This window comes from Drosophila miranda, chromosome 3 (assembly GCF_003369915.1).
Source record: "Drosophila miranda strain MSH22 chromosome 3, D.miranda_PacBio2.1, whole genome shotgun sequence".
NCBI lineage: Eukaryota > Metazoa > Arthropoda > Insecta > Diptera > Drosophilidae > Drosophila > Drosophila miranda.
Window position 1 is genome coordinate 16,930,742 of NC_046676.1, and position 26,641 is coordinate 16,957,382.

Below are 26,641 nucleotides of genomic sequence, written 5' to 3' on the forward strand. Positions count from 1 at the left end.
TTATTCCTTTTTTGGCTGCCACACTTAGAAAATTGAATTGTTTTAGATTTTCCTCCATTTTCGTACTCTCTCTTCGCTCTCCTCGTTTATTTCTGCCATCCGACGCGAATAAATCAAATTGGATTTTCTTGTGCACTTAAATCGGAATGGGAAATCGAAAGCCGACAGAAAACTTAATCAAAATCTCTTCAAGAAAAGAAAGTTCTCTAAGTAGGCTGGCAGCAAATCGTCTTTGTCATTCTCATTTGCCTTGAGTGTGTATCTCAACGACTACAATCTCTCCGTAAAAAAACACATCGTAATCGTTTAAAAATGTCGTTTATTCTAAATTTGATGGGCTCGTCCCTGATCCCGGCTGGCTCGACGCCGCAGGCGGGATCGTTGGAAGACGGTGCTCAGAGACGCAGCACCAAAGAAATGGTCGGACTGAAAAGCTGCTGCTACTTCTTCGATCTGAAAATGGGCTGCAAGCTTATAGCCTTCTTCGAGGCTCTGCTTGGTCTGTTGCAAATATACCATTGCTACAATCTGATCAATCAATCGGAGGCTGTGTCAATCGGGACCACAACTGAGTCCGAGTTTGTCACACGGGCGATCGAGGACGATTCCATGGATCCCCATGCGAGCCATTCGAGCAGTGGGAATCACTATTTTACCATGGCCCTAGAGACGGTAGCTGTCATTAAGTCGATTCTGCTCATTATAGGAGCTAAGACTGTGAGTAACCATGACCGATTATGGATCGACTAATAGCTTTCGTGTATTCTCTACAGGAGCACAAAACTTGTCTATTGCTTTGGCTTTACCTTACAGCAGTCGCGGCATTCATGTTCGTGCTCAATACTCTGTTCATCAATTTGGTTGTTGAGCATTTGGTCTTTGAGGCGTTGTCAGTATGTGAGTTCATCTTCACCTTGAGACCTCCCTGCTTTTGTTATTGTCTGAACACCAAGTATTTCCAGCTCTAGAGACATATTTTGGATTCGTCGTTCTGTCTTTCTACTGGGAAGTACAGCGAAAACTCTACGGCAACCCCTCGGAAATCGAAGTGCTCTTTACGGCCAGTGAGGATACATAGAGTCCCTCTAAGCCGACAAACAAGCCGAATTGTCCACAATTTGTAATCCACATACTAGTACATACATATTTTAGTTAGCTTAAAATTCCAAGCACAACATTGACACTGTTTAAGCTAGTTCTTAAAGTCTATAATATGGCTTTATCCAGCGTATGAATATGCGAAATAAATACAGTTTTGGCTAATACATAAAGATTTATTAATAGTCATAGTTTAATGGATAAATATAGTATATCATGCCAGGCCACTACAACCAATTTTTGAGCTAATTTTGTAAAGATGGCTACTAAAACATGCTGATAAGATTACGAGTTCATTGCACTTCCATTGGAGATCTAATACAAGTACGTATATGCGCGGTGAGCAAAGTTTTGGCGTGAAAAATTTGCATAAATCGAGCAAAATAAGTAAATCTCAAAAATTGATTGCACTGGCAAATTGGGCAGGAAGCAAAGAACTGAAATGCTCTCTACTGCTCGTGATTTCTCTACGCGCATACAGAGCATCCCGGCCCATTGCATTCCATTCCGTCCTATCGGCATCATATCGGCAAAAATTTAAACCAAATATTGAATATATCGAATTTATTCTTACTTTTGCGTACGCCGTTTTTTTCGGCGGCTCGCGCGACGCGGTTGCCGCTGTTGCCGTGGGCGTGCCGCGCTTGTTAGGGCGATTCTTTTTCAGTACGATAACGCGCATGGTGTATGGTGTGTTAGTATGTAGTATGTAAGTGGTATATAGTATGTGTATTTATAGGGATGGGTACTTAAGTGTGGACTTGGATCTCGATAGTTGTGTTAAATGTTCTATACAATTGCGACTCTCTTGTCTCTTATTCTGTTAAGTGATTGCAGTTCGCGGTGCCGTTCACAAACGGTGTTCCACTCCACACAGCATCGGGGAGTATTGTGTTGGATGGTGTACAAGAGGTGTAGTACGATTACAAGCACAAAGGACACGAAATGACAAAGGACAAAATGCAAAGCGAGCTGAGCCTCTAGCTCCAGATGGTTTTTTACATAGTTCTTATTGCAGTTGGTGCTACAGATAAGTCAACTACTTTAGTTCTAGGTTAGCAAAGATTATTGGTTATTTACAGTACATGTTAGAATAGAGTTTGTTGTAGAATTGTGGCATAGATAGTATTTTCTGGCACTAAAGAATTTTTACAAGCTTGATTGATTGATTGGTTGATTGATTGGATTGGATTGGTGAAGAGTGAGCTTTCGCCGCGAATTTCGACTACCAGCTAGAGCTAGAATTTGTTTAAGTTTTAAAGCAAGCAATTAATTTTAAGAAACTCTGACAGTGTGCTACATTGATTTGATTTGATTGTAATTAATTTGATTGATTTCAGTCGAATTGAGTGGATTCGATTCGATTCGATTTGTTTTTGAGAGCGAATTCTTTGGGCGCACGGTGCGGATGCGTGAATTGTTAATAAAGCTAGATTATTTAACATAGACTCTCGACTAGTTGTGGCATTACTATTGATCGATTGGTCAATGGATGGTTACTTACGCTGAAATTGATTCAATTAAATTTTTGGGGCTATCAAAACAGAACTCGCCTCAAGAAATCACGCCTATAGAAGCCTGCCTGACTTTGCGCTCTAAAATGATGGATATATAGATATAGATTGTCGGTTGTTGGGAATTAAAAAAATTTTCAATGGGGACAACGCCTTTCTGGTTAACTCTTGTTTCAATTTGTCTGGTTTTTGTGTTTTTTGTTTGCTAACTAAAGCGAAGTCCTGGCATTCTTATCCCGTTGCAATTGGCAGCCAATCAAACCTCAGCGCGACTACCGCAACGATTGCGACTACGACTACGACTACGACGGCTATAACGACGACGACTACGGCTACGGCTCCGTACGTGTACGTGAACGTGTACGGTTACGGCTACGGCTACGGCTACGGCTACGGCTAATTTGTCGAACGGATCACTCGCACGAGCGACGTAGAAAAACTGAGACGGCGACCCGCGTATCGAATGCGTCGGAATGCAAGCACGTGACTGACTCGGAGCGAGTGCTGCACGGTACTTTTATAAACAGCAGCGGGCTCGTCCAGCAACGGTCTGGCGACGCCACGCATGCACCTGCTCTCTCGAGCTCTTTGGAGCCCTTGAACAGCTGTTTTGCACACGGACTCTGAGGTTGAGGTTAGAGTTGTTTGCGCTTGCTTGGGCTTGGGCTTGGGCTGGGACTTGGACTTTTCCACCCGCCCACCATCAGCAACAAAATCAACTGCACATAAACAATGAGGGTTTGCTGAAGAGTTGGAATAACAGAAGAAAAATCAGGGAAATCACACACAAAACGCGCTATTTAGAGTTTTTTGTTTGTCGCATCTCCGCACTGACCATACACAAGCTAATCTACCGCAGGACTAAGCGAAGGACGAAGTCAACCCAGGCTGCTTGCTCCACACAGCCAAAAAAAATGCCAAAAAGAGAGCCAGAGAGGGCCTTGGTTTGGTCACATGCGCAGCGGGTCTCCGAGTCAGCTGTTTGACCCACATACGAGCGCCAGTTCATCTGTACTTAAAAGCGTGCAAGCGCCAAGGACAAGCGTCGAGCAACAGGTTCATCAAAATGACAGTTGACAGCCTTGCCAGATCATTGAAACCGACTGTCAAACGATAGCTTTTTTCCAAAGGAGCTTTCGAAAAGTTGACAAAAGCTTTCCCCGGCAGCTTTTAAGCTTTTGTAGCTTTCGTAAACTTACATTTGACATTTGACATTTTACTACGTCAACTTTTTAAAAAGACCGAGCCGAACTGAAGGATCACTATAAGCCCTTAGATTCTGATTTTCTCCACTGTATATAGTTTTTTTTGTTCACATCTGCCCCCAGTAGATGGCGCTACTCTCAGCCTACTCACCTGAGCCCGTATGGCCGCCAAATGGATTTGCTTGGCGCGCAAGTCAAACTTCTTCATGGATAAATCCTCCTGCAGCTCGTTGACCTTGTTGTACAGCTGCCCCTCAATGCCACGCGTCTGTGTCCGATTCAGTGCATCGATGGCGTCCTGTCGCGCAAATGATGAGCAACCAATATAAACGCACACATTAGCCATCTATCTATCTGCGGGGACGTGAAAATCGTCTTAGTGCTGGGCTCACCTGCAGCTGACGTATCTGCAATTCCAATTCTATGGCCTCACGCTTCAGTGACTCCAGGGCCGAGCGCTGCGACAGCGTGGAGTGGCGGTCAAAGACGAGCTCGTTCCTCAAGTTGGGGGTCATCTCCTGTAACACACACTCTCGCCCATTCAGCCGCATGCCGCAGACAAGTTTCTCGCATTCTACTCACATTATGGTCACCCATCTCCTCGCCTGGCTCGCCTTGGGGTGGAGCAAAGGGCCGCCGAGGAACCTTCTGGGCCTGCGATGGCTGGGCCAGGAGGCGCACAAAGTTGGCCAGATCCTGTGGCGGCGAGACCGCACTGCACTGGTTGGTCAGGCTGATGTAGCGCTTGGCCTGGTCGCTAGCCTGGGCGAATGGTGGCGGTAACAGAAAAACATGTGATTATGACAAGTATGACAGTGGTAGACCCCAAACAACTACGACTCCCCACACGCAACTTACGCAGGAGCTTTATCCTGTGGATGTGGATGTGGATGTGGCCTGTGTCCGACCCTGCCCTGCGCTGCTCTAACCATTAAGCAAATTACTATGGCAAATTGCGACCGAGGGTAATTATTATAATCGTGCACAAATTATGCCACAGGAAACAAAAGTCGTCACAATATTTAGCCTTAATTCCAGGTGCCAGGCACAATTATCAGCACCATCCCTAGCAACTGCATCACCAGCAGCCACCTGCTGCAGTTATAAATCACTTCACCGCCAGCTGCCCCCACTGGCACTGGCCCCCTCGCACTCACACTCACACTCACCTTGCTGGCAATTACATCGGCTCCCTGAAACAGTGAATCGGAAACAATGCCGGACAAGTCATTGTGTATCTCCTCCAGCTCCTGCATCAGGTGTGGCAGAGTGTCGCAGTGGTAGGCCTCAAGCATTCCATTCGTGGCATGCAGCTGCTGCACGTACGCATTGTGTGCGTCGATGTATTCGGTGAGCGAGTGCTGGCTGGGGTTCTGTCGATGGGCCATGTGGCACTGCTTGTAGTCCATCCGGCACTAAAAAGGAAAATCAAAGTGGGCTGGGACACACCTCAAACAAGAATTTATGGCTAAACGGAATGCAGACAAAACGCAATACGAGGTCTTTGTAAAGGCCCAAATCGAGTATGCGGTTTGTGGGACTGGCAATGATTTTTCCCAGGACTTCCACCAATCTCCTAATTAGCAAAATAATCCATTCACTCACCTTTGACAGCTTCTCTTCAGTCTTTGCGATAATAGTCTCAAAAGACTCCCTGTGTGTAAATATTTTACGGCTTTGAACTTTGCGATGAAAGGACTTGTCCAACATTGGTCGCGACACCTGCAGGTTTGGTAAGAAAATTAAGAACGTAAATTGGAACGTGAATGTAAGGATGTACAAGCCCGTGCTTTCGTGCTTTCGCTTTTTATATATGTATGTTTTTCCGCGCCCAAAGACAAACCATCGCGGAAAATTAATATAAAATGCATAAGCCAAACAGCATAAAAACATCCCACGAGCGCGAAAACAAGGCAAACAATGGGAAAAATTAACATTATTCGGCACTCCAATTACACATGTCTTTTCCCAAGGTCCCTCGGCGGGTACGCCCCCTAATTAGGCATAATTAGAGTCTGCTTTTAATGATGACCTTTGTCTGCTTAATGGTTGGCTCAACGGATCGATGCAGCATTCATATATGAATTTAATTATCATAATATTCCATATACCGAATAAACAAATTAGCTTTTAGATTTGATTTATAATAAATTCGCATAAATAAAAAATTTGTTTATCTCTTTACTGAATGAACAACTAAAAGCGTTTCCTGGATCTCTTAGTGACGAATTTCAATCAATATTTCAATCAATAAACGGCATTATTCCCAAAAATAAATAGGCTTGAATGCATTTCTGGTGGAGCGGCTCTGGTCTATTTTCGACCAAGGTAACTGAATATGTCACAAAGACACGATTTTGCCATTAACTCTGGAGGCTTTGTGGCCGGCATGTAGACCCTTTCCATCCAAACAAGCACTTACCTGTCGGGAGAGGACACTGGCCACATCGTTGCAGGCCTGCGAATCGGTCTCGGCCTCCTGCAGGAATGATTCCCATGCCTGAAATATGGCCAAGTGGCAGGCGGGTCTGCACCCCACTCCTCGGTTGCCATCAAAATAATTGGACAATTTTTGAGCCAAACTTACCTTTCTTTGCGCAGCTCAACATTCTTTTTGCGATAATTGGACACTAAAGTTTGTAGGGCAGTTGCGTGTTCCTCATACAGTTGGGAAAGCGTTTCGGTGAAATCGGATACTGCAATGAAAAATAATATAGTTTTATTCAATTTCAGGCCTTCCTCAGCACTAGGTTAAATTTTCTGAAAGCCGTGCCGGGAAGCATTCCAAACATTTTAGCTCAAATCGACAGGCTTTATGGCCCGGAAACAAAAAAAAATGCATTAGAGATGAAAAGCAGTAAAAGAGGGGTCTCGGAAGGAAAGGGGGTCTTCCTCCTGAACGACGGTTCAAAACGTTTGCCCTGAGATGTGAGAACTGCTTCACCTCGCATTTCCAGCTAAGCACTTCCTGTGGTGGTGGAGTCTGCCAGGGAAAGCTTATAAGGTGGGAAAATGCCAGAGCAAGACTCTCCATAAAAGCTGGATAATCCATCATATTTACGATTGCTCCAGTATGAATATGTCGTTCCACTCAGACTTGCCTTTTAACTCTTCAACTTGTCAGTTTATTGGCCAAGCGTTTTTGTTGACTTTCGATACATGATGCGTCCCTTGGGCAACACGCTGTCGGGGAAATTTAGAATTTCTCATCAAAGATGAGAATCTTAACTTCATTTTAATCAATATTTTCTTTTCTACCCGAATGCTGGACTTGGAACTCATAATGGATCCAAAATGCTATTACAAACTTGCAATAACCATCCCCAAACATTGTTGAGCTATGCTAGAGGGGGATCGAGATGGTTACTCCCCTAGGGAAAACTTTCTGTGACAACACCGTTATTCAAAGTCAAAGTAATGCCAAAAAGTTGCATCTGTGCCGGAGATAGTCCAACGGGTCACATGGTTGGAGTAGGTGTGTGTTCTTGTGTGCAAACAAGATCCAAGATAGGAGCTTAAATTTATGAGGCTTTAGTTGTAGCCTGTAGTTGTGAGAACACACGTGCGAGTGCTTGCAGGAGGCGCACAGATTTATGTCTCCATCAGATGGCATCAGAAGGCAAGAAAAGCCGAAAGACAAAGACAATTGGCAATGGGAATCAATAAGCCATAAAAGCTACAACAGCCGACGGAAAACTTATCAAACTAAATGCTCCCACATAAATTGTTTTATTTTCTTGTCGAAAAATTGCCTCGCATGCTCCTTCAGGTGCGAGCCAAAGCTGAAACCTATCCCCAGTAACGTTCCCGCCGTTCCCTTCCCTGGCCCAAGGGTACAACACGCTTGATTCTGGCCCCACCTGCTGTGCGTGTCAGGCTGCGGCATGGCGTGTCGTCTCCTGTGGCATGAATGTCACTGGCAACGCGAATTGGATATGACTTGACTAGGGGAAACACAAACTTGTACATAGTCGTACCCACACAATAGATTGGCTTTGCTCACCTGTTTTAATTAACTTAAAGTTGACACTATTCTGGGACTTGAAAGCCTCGTTCAAGCTGCTGTGGCTGTAGTCCTTGAGCACGCCGCTGTAAGACGCCATGCTGCCGCCGGCCCGGGGGCTAAGGGAACCACCTCGTGGCCCCCTCCACCCGAAGAACTTACGATTTCTTCGACCACTTGAAGATTTTACCGAAGAATCTGCGAGCACGTTGAACGTTGGACGGAAAAAATAACGATTTTCATTAGTTTCGATATTAGTTGGCATATTTTCAATAGAACCAAAAATTAATTAACTCAAAAACGAACGAAACAAACGAACAGAATACAAGAAAATTCAAACAAAACAAACCAAATTGAATGCAAACAAATGGGGGGATTTTCAAACGAAATGTGATTTGTTTTCTTGCGGAATAACCGGAATCAAGTGTCCGTCAATGAAGCAATGTCGGGAATTATTTGGGCTATGCTGCGAATCAAACAGATCGCTGCCTCTTGTATTTATGCATAAATAATGAACGCAAGCGGCACTTTTCCTCCGTCTTCCCAGGCGGAGCCCTTCGCTGCGAGTATTTTCCTTTTCCTTTTTGTTCTATTTTTGATTTTGTTGTTTTTGTTTTTCGGGGCCGAGAGCGGAAATTCTGAGGGCCATTACTAGAGTCAATACGCGGCGAAATAGGTTTGTTCGGATGTTCCAAAGTCAAAGTCTTGGTCAGGGCAGGGGTCGGGTCGGGTGCGAAGGGAGTCGGTTCATTTAAAATTCAATCAATAAATGAAGCGTAATTTCATTGCCGCGCTGTCAGAGCCGGGATTTTGTTTCGGCCATATATATACTCGTACTTATACCCTGTATATGGCTAAAAAGACCTGGGTCCCGGTCCCATACATCGCGTCCAGTCTGTCCAAGTGTCTAAAGTGTTTGCTGTCTATTTGTTTGACTCCTGCTCCTGGCCCACACACTCGCACAACCAGCTCAATTGCAGTTCACATAAAATATTCACGGGCCGAGATGTAGCTGGAGTGGAGCGGAAGACAAAGAAGAGCTCATATCGCACCCACGTACGGGTGTGTACATCTATTAAAGGACAGCTGCAGTGCACAAAATGGCTTGGCTGTCGTATCCTTTTATCCTTGTCAAATTTGAAACGAAATAAACAAGGCGTGTCTGAGATTGCCAGAAGTTGGCCACAGCAACAATCACGTAGCCCTGTTGCTGTTGCTGTTGATTTACTTTGCCGTTGGTCATCAAATTTTCCGTGCTGTGAACTTTTAAATGAATTCAAGTGGGTGGCTGGTGGCTGGCTGATGGGGTCCTCCATGGAGGATGGTGCCGCACGCTCACGTGCCAGCTGCAAGGATGTGCACAGCCGTTGCCGTTGCCACTGCCACTGCCGCTGCCGTTGTCGTCACTATCGCTGTTGTTGATTACACTTCACGCGCTGCTAAGCTGACATTCATTCCGGGACGACAGTCACAGCAGGATGTGCTGCTGCTGCTGTTGCTGCTGTCGCTCTCGCTACTGCTACTCCTTCTGCTCCTTTTTCTTCTGTAGGAAGAAATTATGTGCGTGCTCGCATTTAGCGAATGCGCCAGAGGCACGCAATTCACTTTCATTCCCAGTTGCACTTCCAGCTCCATAAGAAAGAATGTAACCCACTTCTGCATGCGAAGCTTAAAAGACGGATCAAGGGTGGCAGGCGGAGAGCAAGCACCTTAAACGCCTTTAGCTCTCCTCCTCCTCCTCCATCTGTTCGTTTAGTACGGAAAAGTTAGCCAAGCAAGGACATAGCACGACTGAAAAGCTAACTCTGGCCAGGCCAAAGCAGGCAAATCCTTGGATGAACTGGAAATTCGATAGGGCGGGGGTCTTTAACGTGGCTTTTTGGCTCTCAGGGAGCTACGGCTTCGGATGAAAAATGTACCCCTTGGAAGAAGATTAGAGTACAATCGGACAATACTTTAACTGATTTATTGATTCTTCGTTCGTTTCGGACTTAGGGCACTCTCATTCCTTGAGCAATTGTCAGATCATTCCAAGGATACGCCAGGCAAAGGCAAGAACTTCAATTCAAACTCAAAACGGAACTCAAACTGCAGCTGAAGAAACTTGCAGCACATTTAATGGTGGCTTTTAATGTTGTGGTATGTTATGTGGCATGGCGGTCGAGAATGCTCTACGAGACGCGCGAGGCGCAGCAATCAACTGTAAACGATTCGATTAGCGGGTGCAAGAGTAGACTTGGAAGGCACCTGTCACCTTTGGAGTGCGCTCCGGCCGAACCACCGCCGCCACCGCCTGCAGAGTTGGATCCCCTTTCCACAGCGCCCGCACCAGCACCCGCACCCGCAGCCGCACCCGATCCTGGTCCCGCTCCCCCTGCTCTTGCCCCATCGTACTGATCCGCACTGCGAGTACGAGCGTTGGCCATGCGATCGCGATCCTCACGCGGGGAACGGGCAAAGAGGCCACCGCCACCCCCCGCCTTTCCAGCGGGACTCCTCGTCCGGGGCGAGTCGTAGACACCCGCGCGGCCCTCCAGTGGCGGCGAGTAGCCACGGCCCCCCTCCGCTGGTGCGGAGTTGGGGGTGCGCGGCTGGAGCTTAATGACGGGCTCGCGGGCCTCAAAGAATGCATCGAAGTTGTTCTGGCGCAGGTTCTCGCTGCTGAACACCGGGTTCTCCACATGCACGTGAACGTCCTCACGTAATCGGTTGCTCTCCCGCGTGTCCGAGGATGTGGAGCGGCCCAGCCGCCCCAGAGGCAGGTGGAGCTTGGGTCGCAGCCGGGACTTGCTCGTTGGAGACCTACCGGCACTGACGCCTGGTCCCACCCCGCTGCTTGGCGACTTCTCGGGCGGAAGATCCATGGGCGACATGGGCCGGCCCCAGCCGGGTCCGAAGTGGGCATGTGTGGGATCTGGCGAGGGTGTGGGTGGTTCCAAGAAGATGCTGGGGCTCCGCGACCGACTGACCAACTGACCAGCGCCATAGTCTAGGCCACCGCCAAGGGCTCCCGCCTCGTCGTCATAAGCTGCGCTGCTGCGCTGGAATGGTGCTCGTCCTGGTCCAGTGGCGCTGTTCCCCTGCATCTGGCTGGCATCATTATACATGGACGCAGGCGGCAGGCGTCCGCTCCTCACGCTGGCCCGCTTGGCGGAGCTGTGGCTGTGGTTCGAGTGGGTCAGCGAGGAGCGCGATGCTCGACGTGTGGGCGTGGGCGGCAGGCTCTGGGACTGCGGTGGACTCTGGACCAGGGCTGATTGCTCCTCAAAGCTGAAAAAGCTGGTGTGTCCAGGTGCGACCGGTGCTAGTGCTGGTGCTGGCGCCGGTAACAGTGGCTGCGGATATTGGTTGATGCCTATGGATGGACTGGCAGGCGGATCTTCGAACGGAAACGGAGTGGGAGTGAAGGCGGTGGCTCTGCTGCTGGTTGTGGCAGCGGTTGAGTTTTTGGCTTTGGTTTTGGTTGCGGCTGCGGCTGCGGCTATGGTCGTAGTGGCGCCTCTCTCTGGGTACTCGATGGGGACGAGCGGCTCTCGGAGGCAGTCGAGTGAGGGTCGCGGTTTCACACGTGGCGCAAAGAAACCATATGTCATCAAGATGAGCTCATCGGCGGGATATATTACGTACATTCCTTACGGCCCCCATGTGACATGGTGACACTGCGCTAAGTATATCTCAGCTAGTTCTCGGATCGTATTGGGATCGGTACAGAAAACATTACACGTACTGTATTCGGAATAGTTCGTTCCGGATTTAGTTGGGTTTTGGTTACGTTACGGGCTGTCCTGTCTTTTGTGGGGGTTTCTTCAGTTATTCTGTCTTTACGTGGGTTTTCTCAGTAAGGAGAGTCACCAAAAAAATCATATATAGAATAGTATCTAACTAGAGGCTAGGTAAACGTACTTTCCACAGCGTGGGGCTATCACAAAGAGAGTTCAAATTAGTTTAATTTCACGGGTCGCGCTGTCATTTGGATCGCTGCATGCTGCCGATGCTTGAGGACTGGATTCTGCAACGGGAGAAGGAAACGAAGGCAAGAAAAAACAAATTTCATTAGATTAATTGCTCGACTTTTAATTTTCAAACAACACAAGAAAAGTTTTGCCACAAAAACCGCTACAGAGCATCATTAAAAACATTTCTTTCTGTGGGTCTGTGGGTTTGTGGGTCATTCGCTCATGCGAGTATTTTTGCTCATTAAATTGTTTCGTTCCATGGAGTATCTTCTTTGACTTCCATCTGCCCCAGGACTAGGGTCAAACTTCTAGCTGGCTACACAACAAAGTTTGGCTTTTCCTCGTTTTCCCTTCTGTTAATTTTGCATGCCCCACGCCGTCAATGACCAGGTGGATTTCGGACAAAGTCAACCTGCTCCTAGCGATTCACGTAGTTCCTGTTCCACTCGAAGTCCTATTCCCATTCCTGGTCCGCCTATAATTGATCATTTAATGGCAGCGAGTCCGAACACAAATCAACTAGAATTGCCAATGACAGCTGGAGCTCAAAGTTTACCCAACAGCCTGCCCCCTTTGGGCCAAGTGCGTGTGGAAGCCTCTTGTGTGGGTGGATGGGGGGGTGGCAAGGTGGTCTGATAAAACAGGCGGCTTGCCACATGCACGGCTTACTGTTATGCCATTTTACTGGCCCATTGATGAGCCATATCAATTAAATTTCCATTAAATATTTACGATAACCGACGACTGCACGCCGCCGCCTTAATTATCGTATCAGAATTAATACAATATGATGAGAAATTATTAACCCCCCGAGCCCCCTTTCCATAACTGTGTTGGGGGAATTAAATTTATGGTGAGCTCCCACAGTTTAATGGATTGGTTCGAACTCTTTTAAGCAGCTTATTTGTTGAGTTCATGTCGAACTCAGAGAAACAGTACTATGAGAGTCTTTATAGACTATAAAGAATGAGTTCTCTTCTTCTATTTTGAGTCTGAGCAATAGATTAAATTAGATTTGAATGAATATTCTTAGCTTTGAAGATATATTTCACAAATTTAATTCAAAAAGAAAGGATAATCTTCCGTAACTATATTTTGTAATTGTATCTTTCGCGCCTCCTGATTAAACACGTTTATACGGAACCGAAAGGTATAATTTTTTTGCATTATCTTTACCCGCAATCTTAACACGTATTCTTTATAGTTCTCCATTTCCTGCACTACCTGGAACTATTATAAAAATATTAGTGAAAATGTAAAGCTGGAAACCAATCAAAAAAGTATTTTAGTGGAATTTCCCTTAAACCACTTGTGCCTTAGGTTTCTAATTTCACTTAAGCGCGTGTGTGTTTTCCTGTTGCATTTGAGATGTGAAATTTGCATAATTGAATTATAATTGATATTGGCCCGATCTAATTTGCCCTCAGGGAACAGCCGACTAGGGGCGGATGCCATGGCCGGCATTAAAATCGCATTACGCGAACGGCGGCACGGGGAAATCGGTCGAGATTAAATTCATATATTGTCAGAAGCCAGAGCAGAGCGGCCTTGCGTGTTCGGATGCGAGAAAATGTGAGGAAAAACCCAAAAGAAAACTAGCCAGAGGAAGAACGGAAGGGGGGGCATGGCGCGAATGAGAGCCACGGAGAAAACTGAGCCCAGCACAGAAATTGCATTGCATAAATAGGTGGCTACATTTTGTGTTTGTGGCAAGGCGATTCGAGTCGAGAAGAAATCACGCAATTTAATTCAATGTGAATTATTTATTAGCTGCCACAGAGAGACAGGGCAGGCAAGAGAGTGGTGGAGAGGTGGAGAGCGCGGCAAGCGAGCCGTGTGGCACATGAATAATTCCCCATTTTTAATTCCGAGGCAACCTGGTTCTGAAGGTTGAAAAGCGAAGGCGAGGCAAGATGGGATGAGATGGGATGGTGGCACTATCTGACGCTGTACGCAAATATTTCCTTTCCATTCGACTCGCCCCAGGCCTTTCCTCCTCGCACACCCACACGCAGACACTTTCCATACACACGCAGATAATTGAATTGTTTTGCTGCACTTTACCAGCTCGTTAAATCTGTCAACATTGATCAATCAAACCAGGCCAGAAAGGGGGCTGGGGCTGGGGCTGGGGCTGGGGCCGGGACCGTGGAGTGCGGAGAACACGACGGCGCGGAGAGGAGATGGAAAACCGAAAGTTTTTCCATCCGATAGCGTGAATTGGGGGACGAAGTTAAAGTTGCAAAAGCAATAAAGCAGCAGAGGATGTATGGGTGAGATTTTACGGGCATGCGGATGACATTTTAAAAGGCATTCCTCCTCAGCAACAAAAGAAAAGAAAAAAAGGAAAAAAAAGTGCAAAGAGTTCCCCTAACTGCACTGCCACTGACGCAGACACTAAACACCAGACATCAGACAGGATTTTCCATATAAGATTACTATATAATATTCCATGATGTTATCTATCGGTTTTCTCGTCTCTTTAAAATTCTGAATGCCACAGAACGTTGCCATTGTGGGGTACAGTCGGGGCGAAATGGTATGATATTAGAGGAATATGCATGCATATACACGAACCTTATATACCCCTATACTCTTTGAGTACCAGGTATACATACATAACAATAGACAGGCGACGCTGTGCCCCGCTTATCATTCACGGGGCGTGCCCCCAAGAAGGCCAAGGTGTATTCTGCATAAGTGGCATGAGGAAACAGGCAGCAAACAAAATTTTATAAATAAATAAGAGACCCATCCTCTACCCTCCCGTGCATTTTGGCAAGCAGCAGCCCAGGAGAGATACAAAGATAGAGAGCGCGAGGACGGATCGGAGCAGATCCGAGTAGAGGAAGCAAACTTGACTCAAGTGCATTGTCAAGGCGTCCCAGCGACGCTGTGCCAGGGGATGCGATGCGATGCGATGCCATGCTCTCGGACATAAACATAGACATAGACATAATTGCATCTCAGTGAGCCCAGAAGAACCCAACGTCTACTACGACGACGACTACGATGACGATGACGATGATGATGATGATGATGATGATGATGCTGCCCCAGCGGCACCCAAATGCAAAAGTTCCTGGCATTACACATATTTACAGATATAGAAATGTAGAGACATACGAGTATAACGAATTCATGGCATGGCTGTATGTCGAGCTATTCTGTGCATGCCATGAGACTGCAAATTAACCAAATTCTTGGCGACTTGTAAAAGAAAACAAATCCTCAACTCTGAGGAAGAGCAAAGAGAAAGAGAAAGAGTAAGACCCCGGCGGCAAGACCTAGTTCGAGCTGCAAGGTCAAGTTGCAATCTACTTCGAATGAAAGCAGCTAAAAGTAATTTATTTTCTGGATACACTCGGAGTAATGGGCTCCATCAATTTCGACCAGCAATTATGCCCTCCTGCCAGGGGCCATCAGTGTAACAAGCCCAACAAAGCAGACGTCATAAGATAACCAGATAACCAGATATAGGTACAGGTAGCATATCCATGAGATACACACTTAACAGGATGAACTGGTTGGGGGAAACGAAACTGCCGAAAAGAGTAAGCCCAATTTATGGGGAGAACACTCGGAGAGGCTGGGAAAACACGCACCAGCATCAGCGCCAGCAGCAGCCAGAAATGCCTCTGCGCAATGTGGCGCCCCATGAATACAGCATGAAGCTGCTGCTGCATAATAAATATTCCTTTAACACTTTTTGGCAGAAAACTTGCTCCGTACCAAACCGTAGCAATACTTGCAATATTTCTGGAATGGAAATTTCAGAAATACATACGTATTCCTAGATGTCCCCGATTACGTTGGAAAAGGTATCGCACCACAGTCGCTATAGAGAGAGAAAGGGCTCTGGAAGCATGTATTGTGTATAGCCAAATCTTAGAGGCGTCTCGAACATTTTCACTTACCGTTATCGCTATGGCTAAGACATCACAATGGAAGGGGTTTGTTGTCCTTTGGTCGGCATTTCTGGGTTCTGTTCTGTTTAAGAATTTAATTGAAGCACAAGTAAGGTCGATTTTCGTTTGTTTGCTCAAAGCTTACGCTCAACGCACAATTCTTTGCAGGCTTTTGGTTTACATTCAATTGGTGATTTATTTTTCAGCTGGGGCTTAGTGTCGTTGCTCGAGAATGCTCGTTTGAGTCGTTTCAGCTGCTGCTACTTTCAATCCCACTTTCGGTTCGACTTCACTTCCGTTTCCTCTGTTCATACACACACACACGCACAAACACACACACACACAGATACAAGCGCGCGCGCTTTTGTGGACTTGTGGAACCACAACACTCGTTGCTGCCGATCGACGACGAATTTAGACTGATTCTAAAGCAGCTGTGAGCACCGAAATATTTTCGCAACTTTTGTCTTTTTCGCCACGGCTCTCCTTCTTCTTGCTGTGCTTTCTCGCGATTCTCATGGCTGCTCAGCTGCTGATGCTAATGTTATCGATGCTGCTGCCTCTTTGCATGCTGCTATTGCTGCCGTTGCTGCTTTGGATGACTCTGTTGCTGTTGCTGTTGCTGTTGCTTGCCGTTCATTTTCCTCCCGTTTGTCTGGCGCTCTCATTATACCAGGTCCACACGGGGTATACGCGATATGTGGTTTATTGGCCTGGCCGGACCAGTTTATACCGCATCCGTGACGTTGCCGAACCGAACGCAATCACTTATCCAGCCAATGACGTCATAGTTGCCATCGCTGCGGCTGCCACTGCCACCCTGCCGCTTTCACAGCTGTCACGCGCACAAAGTGTTCGATCCCTATTTATAGATGCACGGCCTCCTCCCGACCGCTGCCGGTGTCCGTCAGCCAGCTGCTGCTGCTACTGCCGATGTCGATGCCGCTGCCGATGCCGCTGCCACAGCCACAGCCGGCGCTGCTGCTAATTTTTGCAAGTGTTTTTCTTTGCGCTTTTCTTGGATCGCATCTGAAAATAGAAAAGCAGAGCGTGAGGAAAAAAGTGTCGTTTTTGTGTGTGAAACTCATTGAAATGTTTGCGCGTACTCAATTTTATTCGCATCGAATACTCGTACGAGTATATACCTATGTATATAAATATATTCACACACATTTATTTATAAAGAAGCGATGGCAGCAGAGTTTACTCATCCGCCCCCAGAGCCCGCTGCAAATTAAATTGCATTCAAATGTTTTTATCCCATTTTAAGGTGTATGCCGATGGACCAATCAAATCTCTAATTATTATTTATGAGTCAGAAATGATCACTACGAACAGCTGAAGAGCTCTCAAATTTACACCCAGTGCAGTCCCGTCCCTCGGTTCAGCTCTGAACCCTGAGAACCCAAGTTGCTCAAGCTATATTTTTAATTCCGGCACAGCCCAGCAAAGTTCTCAGAGTTCTTGCTGAGGGGCCGCAAGAGACTTGGAAAATTGTTTAGCAGCTGAAAAGTTTTGCTGATTTGCATTCTCCTAGACGGTCCTAGATGATGTGGAAGGTCTATTCCCACAGAGCCTCTCCCCTTGCCATTTCGAATAGGTGTAATTTAGTTACTCGCTCTCACGCCTTTGATGTTCAGTTTTCTTTAATTGCATTAAATTAATCAAATGTGTTAACAACATCAGAGGCAGCAGCAGCAGCAGCAGCACGGTCGTCCTTATAAGGGACCTCCCCTGGGTGGATTGGGATTGAAGGGCGACGGCCTCGTGTCGAAGATAGGTCCCTGCCGGTGACGCGCCTCGGTAGGCGCAAGTGGCCCAGCAGCAAGCAGACCCAGCATCGCCAGAAAAACAGCTCCCAGATTAAAGTGCATCTTTGTTGAGTGTCGTGAATGAATTGATGCCCTAAGTGGCAATCTGAAGCAGCTTTTATACCCGGCTTCCGACTGGGGACTTTTGTTCTAGCTTTATTGATAAGCAGCCGACCGCATGAAAGCCAAGTGTCAGCGCCGAAGATAAGCGTCTGAGACTGGGGAGTCACCCGTGTGGGGACATCCCACAGGGGAAGTATCAATCAGATCTCAGCCAGCAGAGACTAAATATGAATATAGAAATGTAAATAAGCACTAAGTATTTACAGTCTCGAACAAGGTCACGAGGTGGAGTCTGCCGCTTGATGTTGTTTCTGCATTGCAAATTACCAGGACAGCCTTTAAGAGGCCACGTCGAAGTGCGTCAACACGATGCTCCACCCACTGCCCCCTTTCTTTGGAGCTGAGAGGCAAAGGTGGCAAAAGAGACAGGTCTCCGGATGTAGTGGCAATTGCCCCTTGGCTCGATTAGAGCACTTTGTTCGTTTTCTTACAGCTTCCCCAACAGCACAAAATGGAGCGATGGGGCGTTAGAGGTTAAACGGCATTCTACCGCTGTATAATGGGATCCGGGGGTGGAGTCTTGGCCTCTTCATACCCTGACTGACATTTTCCGTAATTATCCACTTTCGTTTTGGTTTTTTTGTTGCACGTTTCTGGAGCGGAAAGAGATTTAATGCATGCCTCATTGCGCGTAAAAAAGTGTGTGACTCTCTGTGCCATCAATTCTGGAGATGGGCGGGGTTTCCAAGAAGAATGGGTATGGGGGACTACTGTGACGCAATTTCCGTTTCATCCAAGACGCAAGTTTAAGACAAATAAAATATAACAAAACTTGTTTATCAAAATTGTATCAAATCGATTTGGATTTTCGCCTGTTCGGTTTTTCTTTTATGTTCTATGGCCAGCAATAAATCAAATAAATCAAACAGAATTCCAAATAAATTTAATCCATTTTCATGGTTAGCACATTAAAAAATAAATGTACCGAATTGTTTACCGAATGGCTTCTCTATAAACAACAGATCCGAACGGATTTCCAGAGTAAACAGCGGAGGGCGACAGGCAAATTGAGGCATTAGTCCATCAATCATTGCCATTTTCTGTCGCTGGCGCTGGCCCTGACTGACTGCAAATGGCTCAAGAGTCAAGTAGAGCCAGGGCTCCGCTCGCCCTATAACTAGGCCAAGAAATATGAAACTGGCTGCGGCAAGAAAGGGAACTTTTCATTTTGCCATTTCGCCATTTCGCTTTGGCATTCATTCCCTTGCTGCGGCTGGCATTTTGAAATATTCGTTGCAAATTATTGCCGAGCGCCCCTCCACCAGCCCACCACGGCACAGCCCGCGCTGTCTAACGACAGTGGCAGCAATAACAGCCCAACAGCACTATGCCCCATGCACCGAAAAAAACCTTAACATCATTGGTTGTTCAATTGGCGTATGTTTCATATAAATTATTCATCGAATACAATGATATCTGCATATCTATTGGTACTATTTTTAAACTGTGTGTATGTTTTTTTTCGAGTGTAGAAAAATAAAGATTTTGGGGCTATGAAAAGTTTAATTTGAGCCGATAAGAGCACAAATGGAGGCAATTCAATTGAAAAACATGAAATTTTGTCAACTGGCAACCGAGTTGAGTGGAGCGGGGGCTTGGGTTGGGTTGGGTTGGGGGAAAACGTTTTCGTACCGTTCCTAGGAAACGGATACCAGCTCGAAGGTGAAACACTCGACAAGTTCTCGCCACCAGCCCATCAGCCCAATCGATACGGCCTTGAGGGAGGCCGCTGACAGCTGAAAAATCACTGAAATATTCTCAAATTATGTGCATATCCACGAGAGTTCATTGTCTTGCAATATCAAAGGAAGCTGGCTAAATTCAACAAAGTTATAAAGTTTGTGACAACAGCCTTAAACCAACCAGTGATGATCGGAATTTGGAAACCATTTCAGAGGGAGGAAAATACGAGTTTGTTGCCCTTGTTGCCCAACTGCATAATTATTATATTGTATGAGTCGGTAATCATCAAACTCTCGAGCTGCCGAAAAACTAAGAGTAATTTAAGGGAGTAACAGCCGCATGCCAAGTTCATAATTCAGAATTCTGGAGCTGGAGCTGGAGCCCCATAAAAAGGTCAGACAGTGCTCTGAAACAGCAAAAAGTACATCCCGAAACAGGCATAAAGGTGAGTTTTAACCTCTAACTCGGGCAGGAAATGGGTAAACTGAAGCTTACTGGACCATTTAGGTGAGCTTTCAGCTCACAGCTCGAGAGCACAAAGTTCATTAGAAATGTATGGCCAGGCGGCTAGATGTAGGCGCAAAGCGAGAGGTGGAGGTGGCAGAGGGGATCTAAATGCCAGTCGCTCGTCCCGAAAATGGATGCCATAAATGTGCCAGCCAGCTCATTTCAGCCGAGCGGTTGGAGAGGTAGTAGCGAAATGGGAGTTGGCGTCTTGGGGATGGAAATGAGGCAAATGCCTCTGTTTCTGTATGGCCAGGTCCTGCCCCAAATGTTATTCAGACAAGATGAAGCACTTAAGAACACGTTGTGCGCTGTCAGTGTCGTGGGGAAGGTGGAATATCCCCCTGTCAGAATATCATATCGCTTTTGCCTGTATCGCTGCCTGCCTGTCCCGGACGGACAGGTGATAATGAACGCACTTGGAGCCCCGCACACAGGCAGACACATTCCCACATGGACACGGAAATGTTGCCATTTAAGCAGTTAATGATGTGTTTAAACCCAAATAGCGTTGCCAACTGGAAACGGGCAACGGGAGAGCAGCCAGAGCAGCCAGAGCAGCAGCCAGACGTGTCGGCTACATTGGTTATTAACTTTGCAATTTACGTGATGGGCGTTTTTCGTCTGTCTGCGGTGCAGAGGCGCAAAAAATGCAAAGACAAAAGGTTAATTATGGAACGTCAGTGTTTGTTAGCAAAGCTGCTTTTATTTCACGCCATATCCCTCTCGTGGGATATCAGGGCTATATTTTTTCCTTTTAGGTTGAAAAGTTCCACCTCTCCGCAGCACTGCCACCTTAGCAAACTGGGATCAGCCGCCCTGCCAACCGTATTCATTGATGTATGTGGCCGATACCCCTTTAAGTGAATATTACGTGTAATGTTCTGACACTACGACTGGAATTACAGGTAATCAATTGGTCCAGCTTCGTCCTACTGGATAACGCGCTTCTGTGGGCGGGTTTTTCCGTCAAACAGAATCCACGGGGAATATCTCGTTACAGAGTCGCTGTTGTCAGAGTGTCTACTATGGAAATGTTATTGTTTGTGGGGCGTGGCGCAGCGTGCCCAGAATGTAACACATTATTTCCCTATGGCTGCCAAAGGGCCAGACTGCCAGTTAATCAAAAGTCGCAGATGTTGGGCTGGTGGCAGCTCAGTGCAGCTGTACTATCACAATGACAGCGTGAGACCAGATCAATCAAAAGGTGTACCTTTTGATATTCATCTCAGCATTCAGACTCTCGATTCGACTCGACTCTTGACTCTTGTGTCTGCCTAAAAAATTAGATTTTCGCCTTTATTGAGCTGCCTTGTGATTGCCACACGCCACATGCCACACGCTCGGAGAGGACGTGCTGTTGTTCTCTGTGCAACAATGGCACAATGACACATGTCCGGAAAAAGAGAGACCGGACCAGGGCCCGGGCATACAAATTGCCCCGAAATTCACAGGACAAAAGGCTCGGACAAAGTGCTTTTAGCTGGTCAGTTTTGGACAGGGGCTGGCAGGTGAAGGCCTGTCAATGTGGGCCTAAATTTGTTTAGGTTAGGTAACGCGGTGCCTGGGGTCTGGAATTGAGTATACGCACCGTTTGACGGAGAAAGCCAGCGCAAATCTAATTATATTTCACATGGCTATCCAAGCACCGAGACGGACACTTGTTGGCGGCGTTGTCCGAGCCAAAGGGAACCAGAAGTCGAATATCACAATTTGCGTAGTCTGACAGGAGCCGCTTTCCGCCCCATCGAAACTGATAGCCATCTGAGGGGGGAGGCTTTTGGTTGATTTTGCGTGAATAATGCGAAAATGACAGCCACTGCTTAAACGTTTATATGAGCGAAATATGTTCACGGTACTCGTGTTTTCGTGTCTCATTTGGGAACAAGGTGCATGCCTCGCTGTTGTCGTTATTAGCCCTGCCGTCATTATCATCGCCCCCATTCATGTAAAACGTGCTCGAGTGGGCATGGTCGCGTGCCTCATTATTCTGGAGGGCGGAGCAGGAGCAGCTACGCCGGGAATGTGCGCTAAGGTGCTAAGGTCCGTCTCCATAGAGTGTTTTCACTTGGAATTTCCTCTGCTGTTGTTGCGGATAAAGAAGAAATCAAAATCAGGTCAGAGGCAGAGGCAGAGGCAGATGTTGTTGTGGGGGCAACAAAAACTTGAAAGTCACTTTAAGGCAGCAAAACAACAAAAACCAGAAAAATAAAGAAAGAAATGGAATGGAATAAATGTTAAGGTCAGACACACACTAAGAGAGAGAGAGAGTCAAGCCATGATGGCTCGAAATATTCACTTTTGTAATTGGATGTTGTTGTCTCTGGGCTGGCCACTGCCTGGTGCATACCTTCATGGCAAGAATCGCCCTTACAACCATTTCCCCATTGGCCCAGCCCTAAAACAGAAGCCCGGAATGAATGCATTCATATGTATGTGTTGTTCCCTCCATAAAGCTGGTTTCTGTAACTGTACTGACATTTTTTGCAGGCTTTGTTTCTGTTTTTGCCTTGTTTTATAGTTATTGCTCTCAGCCATCGCATCGCTCCATCGCCCAGCTTTCGCTGCTCCTTTATCCAGTGGCTCGTCCGTTTCCTTGCCCCCGCCAGTTTATGCACGTTTAATCTTATGACAGCGAAAATGCTGTAAAATTGTTTATGGCACTCTGTGACATGGTCAGTATTTTTACGTTCCTCTGTTGTTTTTTCACTGCTCTTTTTGCCCATATTTTGTCCTCATCTGAGTGGGAACTATAAGAGCATTAACATGTTGTTTCTGAGTGTTATCAGGTGGCCAAAGAATGCGGTGTCGGGCGTGGGATCGTGTGAACGGTTTGATTATCGAATGGAAATGGAAATGGAAATTCAGGCGAAACTTAAGCCGAGTCTTTCCTGCGGTAAACAGTTTTCCATTAATGAAATATAGTCAATATTGTATGAGGAATGAATTTATTTTCCGACTACAGATGTTTGTATGTATAAGTATATATTTCTCATTAAATTTAAATAAATTGATGAATTTGTAACAATTATTTTCTCTTTAGCAAATACTAAAGAAGTCCGACCGGCCATCTTTTATTCTACATGTACATTTTTCCCTTCTATGTTAGAACTTCTGTAATACTCTGAGTTTTCGACTTACCTTTCAATGGTAATGGATCCGCTGGAGCGCTGTCTGCCACCAACAACCTGTTGGGGCACTTATTCCCCCTTCGAGGCTCTTATCTCTGCTGCCTTCACCGTGTGAATTTCGACAGCGGGACACTTGGCAGGCTGTTTAGTTTTCGTGTCGAAGCACTGTCCAGTCCAATTTGGTTTATATTTTGAATCGAAATATGTTTTGCCAAACTGTCTGCTCACACCAGCAAGCACCCGTACGGGAATCTACATATACGTGTCTGTTTGTATGGGTTGCCTCGATTTTCAGCATATGTATGTTTTGTCGTTTGTTTGTCTGCTTTGTTGTCGTTTAAATGTGAAAATTATTAGTAATTTGTTGCTTGGTCTGCAGACAGTTTTCTCTCTCTCCCTCTCCCTCTCCTCTCGGTTTCGCTCTCCGTTCTCTCGTGTATACCCCTTGCCCCTCTGTGGTGTGGGGGCTGTGCGAAAATTGAAATGGGCTTTCAGCAGCTAAGAATTTTTATCACGTTAATTTATGATTGGAATATGTGTGGTCAGTTAGCGCTAGATAGATATAGGTATCTTCTGTATAGTGGCGTAGTATATAGTATGTAGTATAGTATCGAAAAATAAAGTTTTTCTTCCTTCCTTCCTTCGTTCCTTATTTCCCTGTTCCTGGTCCCGTTTCTGGTTTTGGTTTTGGTTTAGTTGGATTTGGTTTGGCATTACTTTCGAGTCTTAAAAGGCGCTTATTATACTTAGATGCTTTGAAACCATGCTAACCCAAGCTCACACCCAGAACTTCAGAATAAAACAGGTTCAAATTGCCTGATTGCATTAATTATTCAGTGCAAACGTAGTCGCATTCGTCGTCGTCGTCGTCGTCAGTGGCGTTGCTGGCTTCACATCCTGGCGCATGCCAAAGTTCACTTATGTAAATGTACCGGACGATCAAATAAAAACTTTCCAGAGTTACAGGTTGCGCGGGGCACGAGTTACGAGCTACGAGTAACGAGTCTCGAATACACAACTTCAACGGGGCTCGCGATAGTTAACATTTAAAGCATACTTTTCAGGTGTGCTGCGCTTTGATTTGCATCTACACAACACACACGCACACCCAGTACACACACACGGAACACACGCACAGCCGTATGTAAGCGGGCCACACGGCAAACGGCGAACGGAAAAAAAAGAAAGTTCTGCTTAGCTCGGTTCGGTTAGGTACTTGTTGTTTCAGCGGCTAAATAAGTACTGCCTCCAGGCCACACTTGTTACTGGACTGGTGTTGTCGTCTCGGGACTGATTGTTAAGACTGTTCGGCTTGTTTCTATTTTCCGTGGTGCCGTTCCGGCCAACATCACGTCCAGCTAGCGACTGAGCACAGTCGACAACGCTGCGTATACGCAATGCTCCCACTGGCCTGCTATTTTCGGAATAGCTTGCAGCGCATGCCCCAACGAAAGAGAGGGAGAGGAACAAGAGAGAGATAGAGAGAGAGAGAGAATGAGTGGGAGAGGGAGAGCGAAAGCGAGAGGAGATTGAATAGCACAAAAAGAGAATATTAGGCCAAAAGAGCAGCCAAACAGAATCAAGCAAGTGGTTGAAACACGGACCCATCGTCCCATTGGGCCAGACCAAGCCACCTTTGGGCCAAAAAAGTTAATCATCTGGTCGTGATTATGGACGAATTATGAGTTGTCCTGATTAATTGCATTACTAATGTACGATATTGCTCGATAAGCTCGTAGTCGATTAGGCCAACTTTTTGACATTAACCAATTTGCCGAGCCAGACAAAAGAGACCCTTTCGCTACCCTCTACTGCCTGGGCCAACTCTTTGGCCAGGTTTGGAATCACAAGTTAAATCCGTTTATGTGTAGTCATGATATTTCCAAGCGACTTGGCAACTCATTAAAGAGAGCGCCACAAAAAAGGGGAAAATTAAGTTATGCACTTCTACAGTACACTCGTACATAATTTAATATAAATTAAAACCAACTTAGTGGGAAAGGAGAAAAGAAGACCAGAAAGCAGAGCTATCTGCAGCGGTCGTTCCTTGGAATACCCTTCACCTTTCTCATTTGTACAGCATGCTGAATGATCGTCTGTGAATATGATACCCAGCGTTTGGACATAGTTGGGTGAACAAAGTTAATTGCCCTCGCAAGTCGTAAGTCAATCAACTCCTTGCTGCTGGTCAGGGAATAGGCATTCGCCTAGAGGTAAAGCAAGTTCGAGTAAACGAAACAAGTCCAAGCTCCTCTCAAACGTAGCTGAAAGTGAGCAGAAAATCGATGCAATCGAAGGAGGAAAGAAGAACACCGAGACACGATATCCGTTTCACCACAGGAGAAGAGAACAGAGGGGGAGCCAGAGATTATCTTGGCGGTAAGTGAGAAAACTTTTTAATTAAAATTCACACGCAATATGTTGCGCATACGCAGCGTCGTACCTCAGCCCCACAGTCGTTGCTCATCAGCGTTCAAATTGTGCGCATATCGTGCAATTTAGATTAGATTTAAATTGAAATTGTTAAGCAGATTCAGCGGTTGCGGCAAAGTGCTCTCCTAAGTAGCTAGCCCCGCAGAGCTGCCTATACTAGGCGGGGAAAAATATTATGGCTTACGCTCAGACCACACTATAAATATTAATGAAGGCAGAAACGATGGCTTCTCCGATGGAGCACATTCGTCAAGTAAATGACGTCCACGTCCACCATAAGCAGAGGTTCACAGATATCACGCTTGATTATGTGACCCCTGTATGCCTGTCAAAGGATGCTGTTGGCCGTGAACTTGTCCATCAGAGAGGAAAGCATAAGCTTGATTTGGTTTAAGAAACAAGTGAGGAAATTCTCTGCATGGGCAAGGTGCATTTGGGTCCCAGCTCCCCAAAGTTTTCCCTCTATTTTAGGTTTTATAGATGCTAACGATACGCACGCATTGCGTACTTGTTGCTCAAAGGACACGTTCCGGGAACGCCTCATTGGGTATTCGAAAGGCATTCGCACGGGGTCCCCAGCACAGACTGGGCTATTCAGTCATTGAGACAACTTCTGATTGGAAACTTTTGCAAATTGCAATCACCGCAGATGCAATTCCTCCTTTGACATCTCGAGTGTGAACAGATGGGTCCGGAGTCGGCGGTGAGTGCGAGTGCGAGGGTGATAGAAGTGTGCTTAAGTGCAATGATTGCAGTTCCCGGGGGTAATCAAATTTATGCACTTACTTTGTCCTGGCGACTTTGTCAACTTTCAGGCCACGTAATTGCGTTTTAATTACTGGTCTCATCACTGCAGCTACATTCCTGTGGCTGCCTCTCAGGAGCCGGGAGTCGAGAGTTGGGCCTCTATAGGGTCACGTATTGGCATTGAAGGAGGCATCTCCATTAGCACTAACTGAGCGATAATTGGTCAAGTGGCCGACCTTCAAAGTAGTTACCGAGGCAGCGCGGAAATTTGTGGAAAATTCTTAATTAGGAATCCAATTAGTGAAGCCCGAGAGACTGCCGGGAGCTATGGGGATATTAAATTGCCATTTCGATTTCGGTGGAGTAATCCAAGCCTTCCTTCTTTCTTTCTCTCCGTTCGACTGCCCATCAAGTGAACTGGCAAGCCATCAATCAATTCAATCCATAATACTGTCCAAATGCTGTGTAGTTTGTGTTTATTTTTGGTTTCCTCGCTGTTCCAGTGCTGGTCAAACCCATCGATTT

The 26,641-nt window shown here is 46.3% G+C and overlaps 3 protein-coding genes across 4 annotated transcripts in view; 1 reads left to right on the top strand and 2 right to left on the bottom strand.

The window, feature by feature from the left end:
• The window catches only part of LOC108160054, a 67,388-nt gene extending 43,099 nt beyond the window's left edge, over positions 1–24,289 (bottom strand). Inside the window, 11 exon segments of the mRNA XM_033391021.1 lie at positions 3,969–4,115; positions 4,210–4,335; positions 4,400–4,579; positions 4,987–5,232; positions 5,423–5,539; positions 6,240–6,345; positions 6,405–6,513; positions 7,821–8,018; positions 10,075–11,829; positions 15,694–16,713; positions 22,947–24,289. Coding sequence (XP_033246912.1) covers positions 3,969–4,115; positions 4,210–4,335; positions 4,400–4,579; positions 4,987–5,232; positions 5,423–5,539; positions 6,240–6,345; positions 6,405–6,513; positions 7,821–8,018; positions 10,075–11,449 — 2,604 coding nt within the window. The 5' untranslated portion in view covers positions 11,450–11,829; positions 15,694–16,713; positions 22,947–24,289.
• LOC117185842 lies at positions 237–1,265 on the top strand. Of its 2 annotated transcripts, none has more exons than XM_033391022.1 (3): positions 237–717; positions 774–897; positions 954–1,265. In XM_033391022.1, exons 1-3 carry the CDS (start codon positions 313–315, stop codon positions 1,076–1,078), a joined length of 654 nt encoding a protein of 217 aa, XP_033246913.1. In that variant the 5' UTR covers positions 237–312; the 3' UTR covers positions 1,079–1,265. The 2 variants fall into 2 exon arrangements, with proteins under 2 accessions (XP_033246913.1, XP_033246914.1); XM_033391023.1 differs by having other exon boundaries at positions 238–717; positions 963–1,265.
• LOC108160053 (metchnikowin) lies at positions 17,313–17,595 on the bottom strand. The gene has a single exon (XM_017293799.2). The coding sequence runs from the start codon at positions 17,556–17,558 to the stop codon at positions 17,403–17,405; it is 156 nt and encodes a 51-aa protein (XP_017149288.1). The 5' UTR covers positions 17,559–17,595; the 3' UTR covers positions 17,313–17,402.
• Positions 24,290–26,641: the final 2,352 nt, after the last annotated feature.

Coding starts and splice junctions, on each gene's coding strand:
- LOC108160053 (XM_017293799.2), bottom strand. CDS start 17,558: ATGCACTTTAATCTGGGAGCTGTTTTTCTGGCGATGCTGGGTCTGCTT.
- LOC117185842 (XM_033391022.1), top strand. CDS start 313: ATGTCGTTTATTCTAAATTTGATGGGCTCGTCCCTGATCCCGGCTGGC. Junction 718..773: donor TCATTATAGGAGCTAAGACT/GTGAGTAACCAT, acceptor TATTCTCTACAG/GAGCACAAAACTTGTCTATT. Junction 898..953: donor CTTTGAGGCGTTGTCAGTAT/GTGAGTTCATCT, acceptor CTGAACACCAAG/TATTTCCAGCTCTAGAGACA.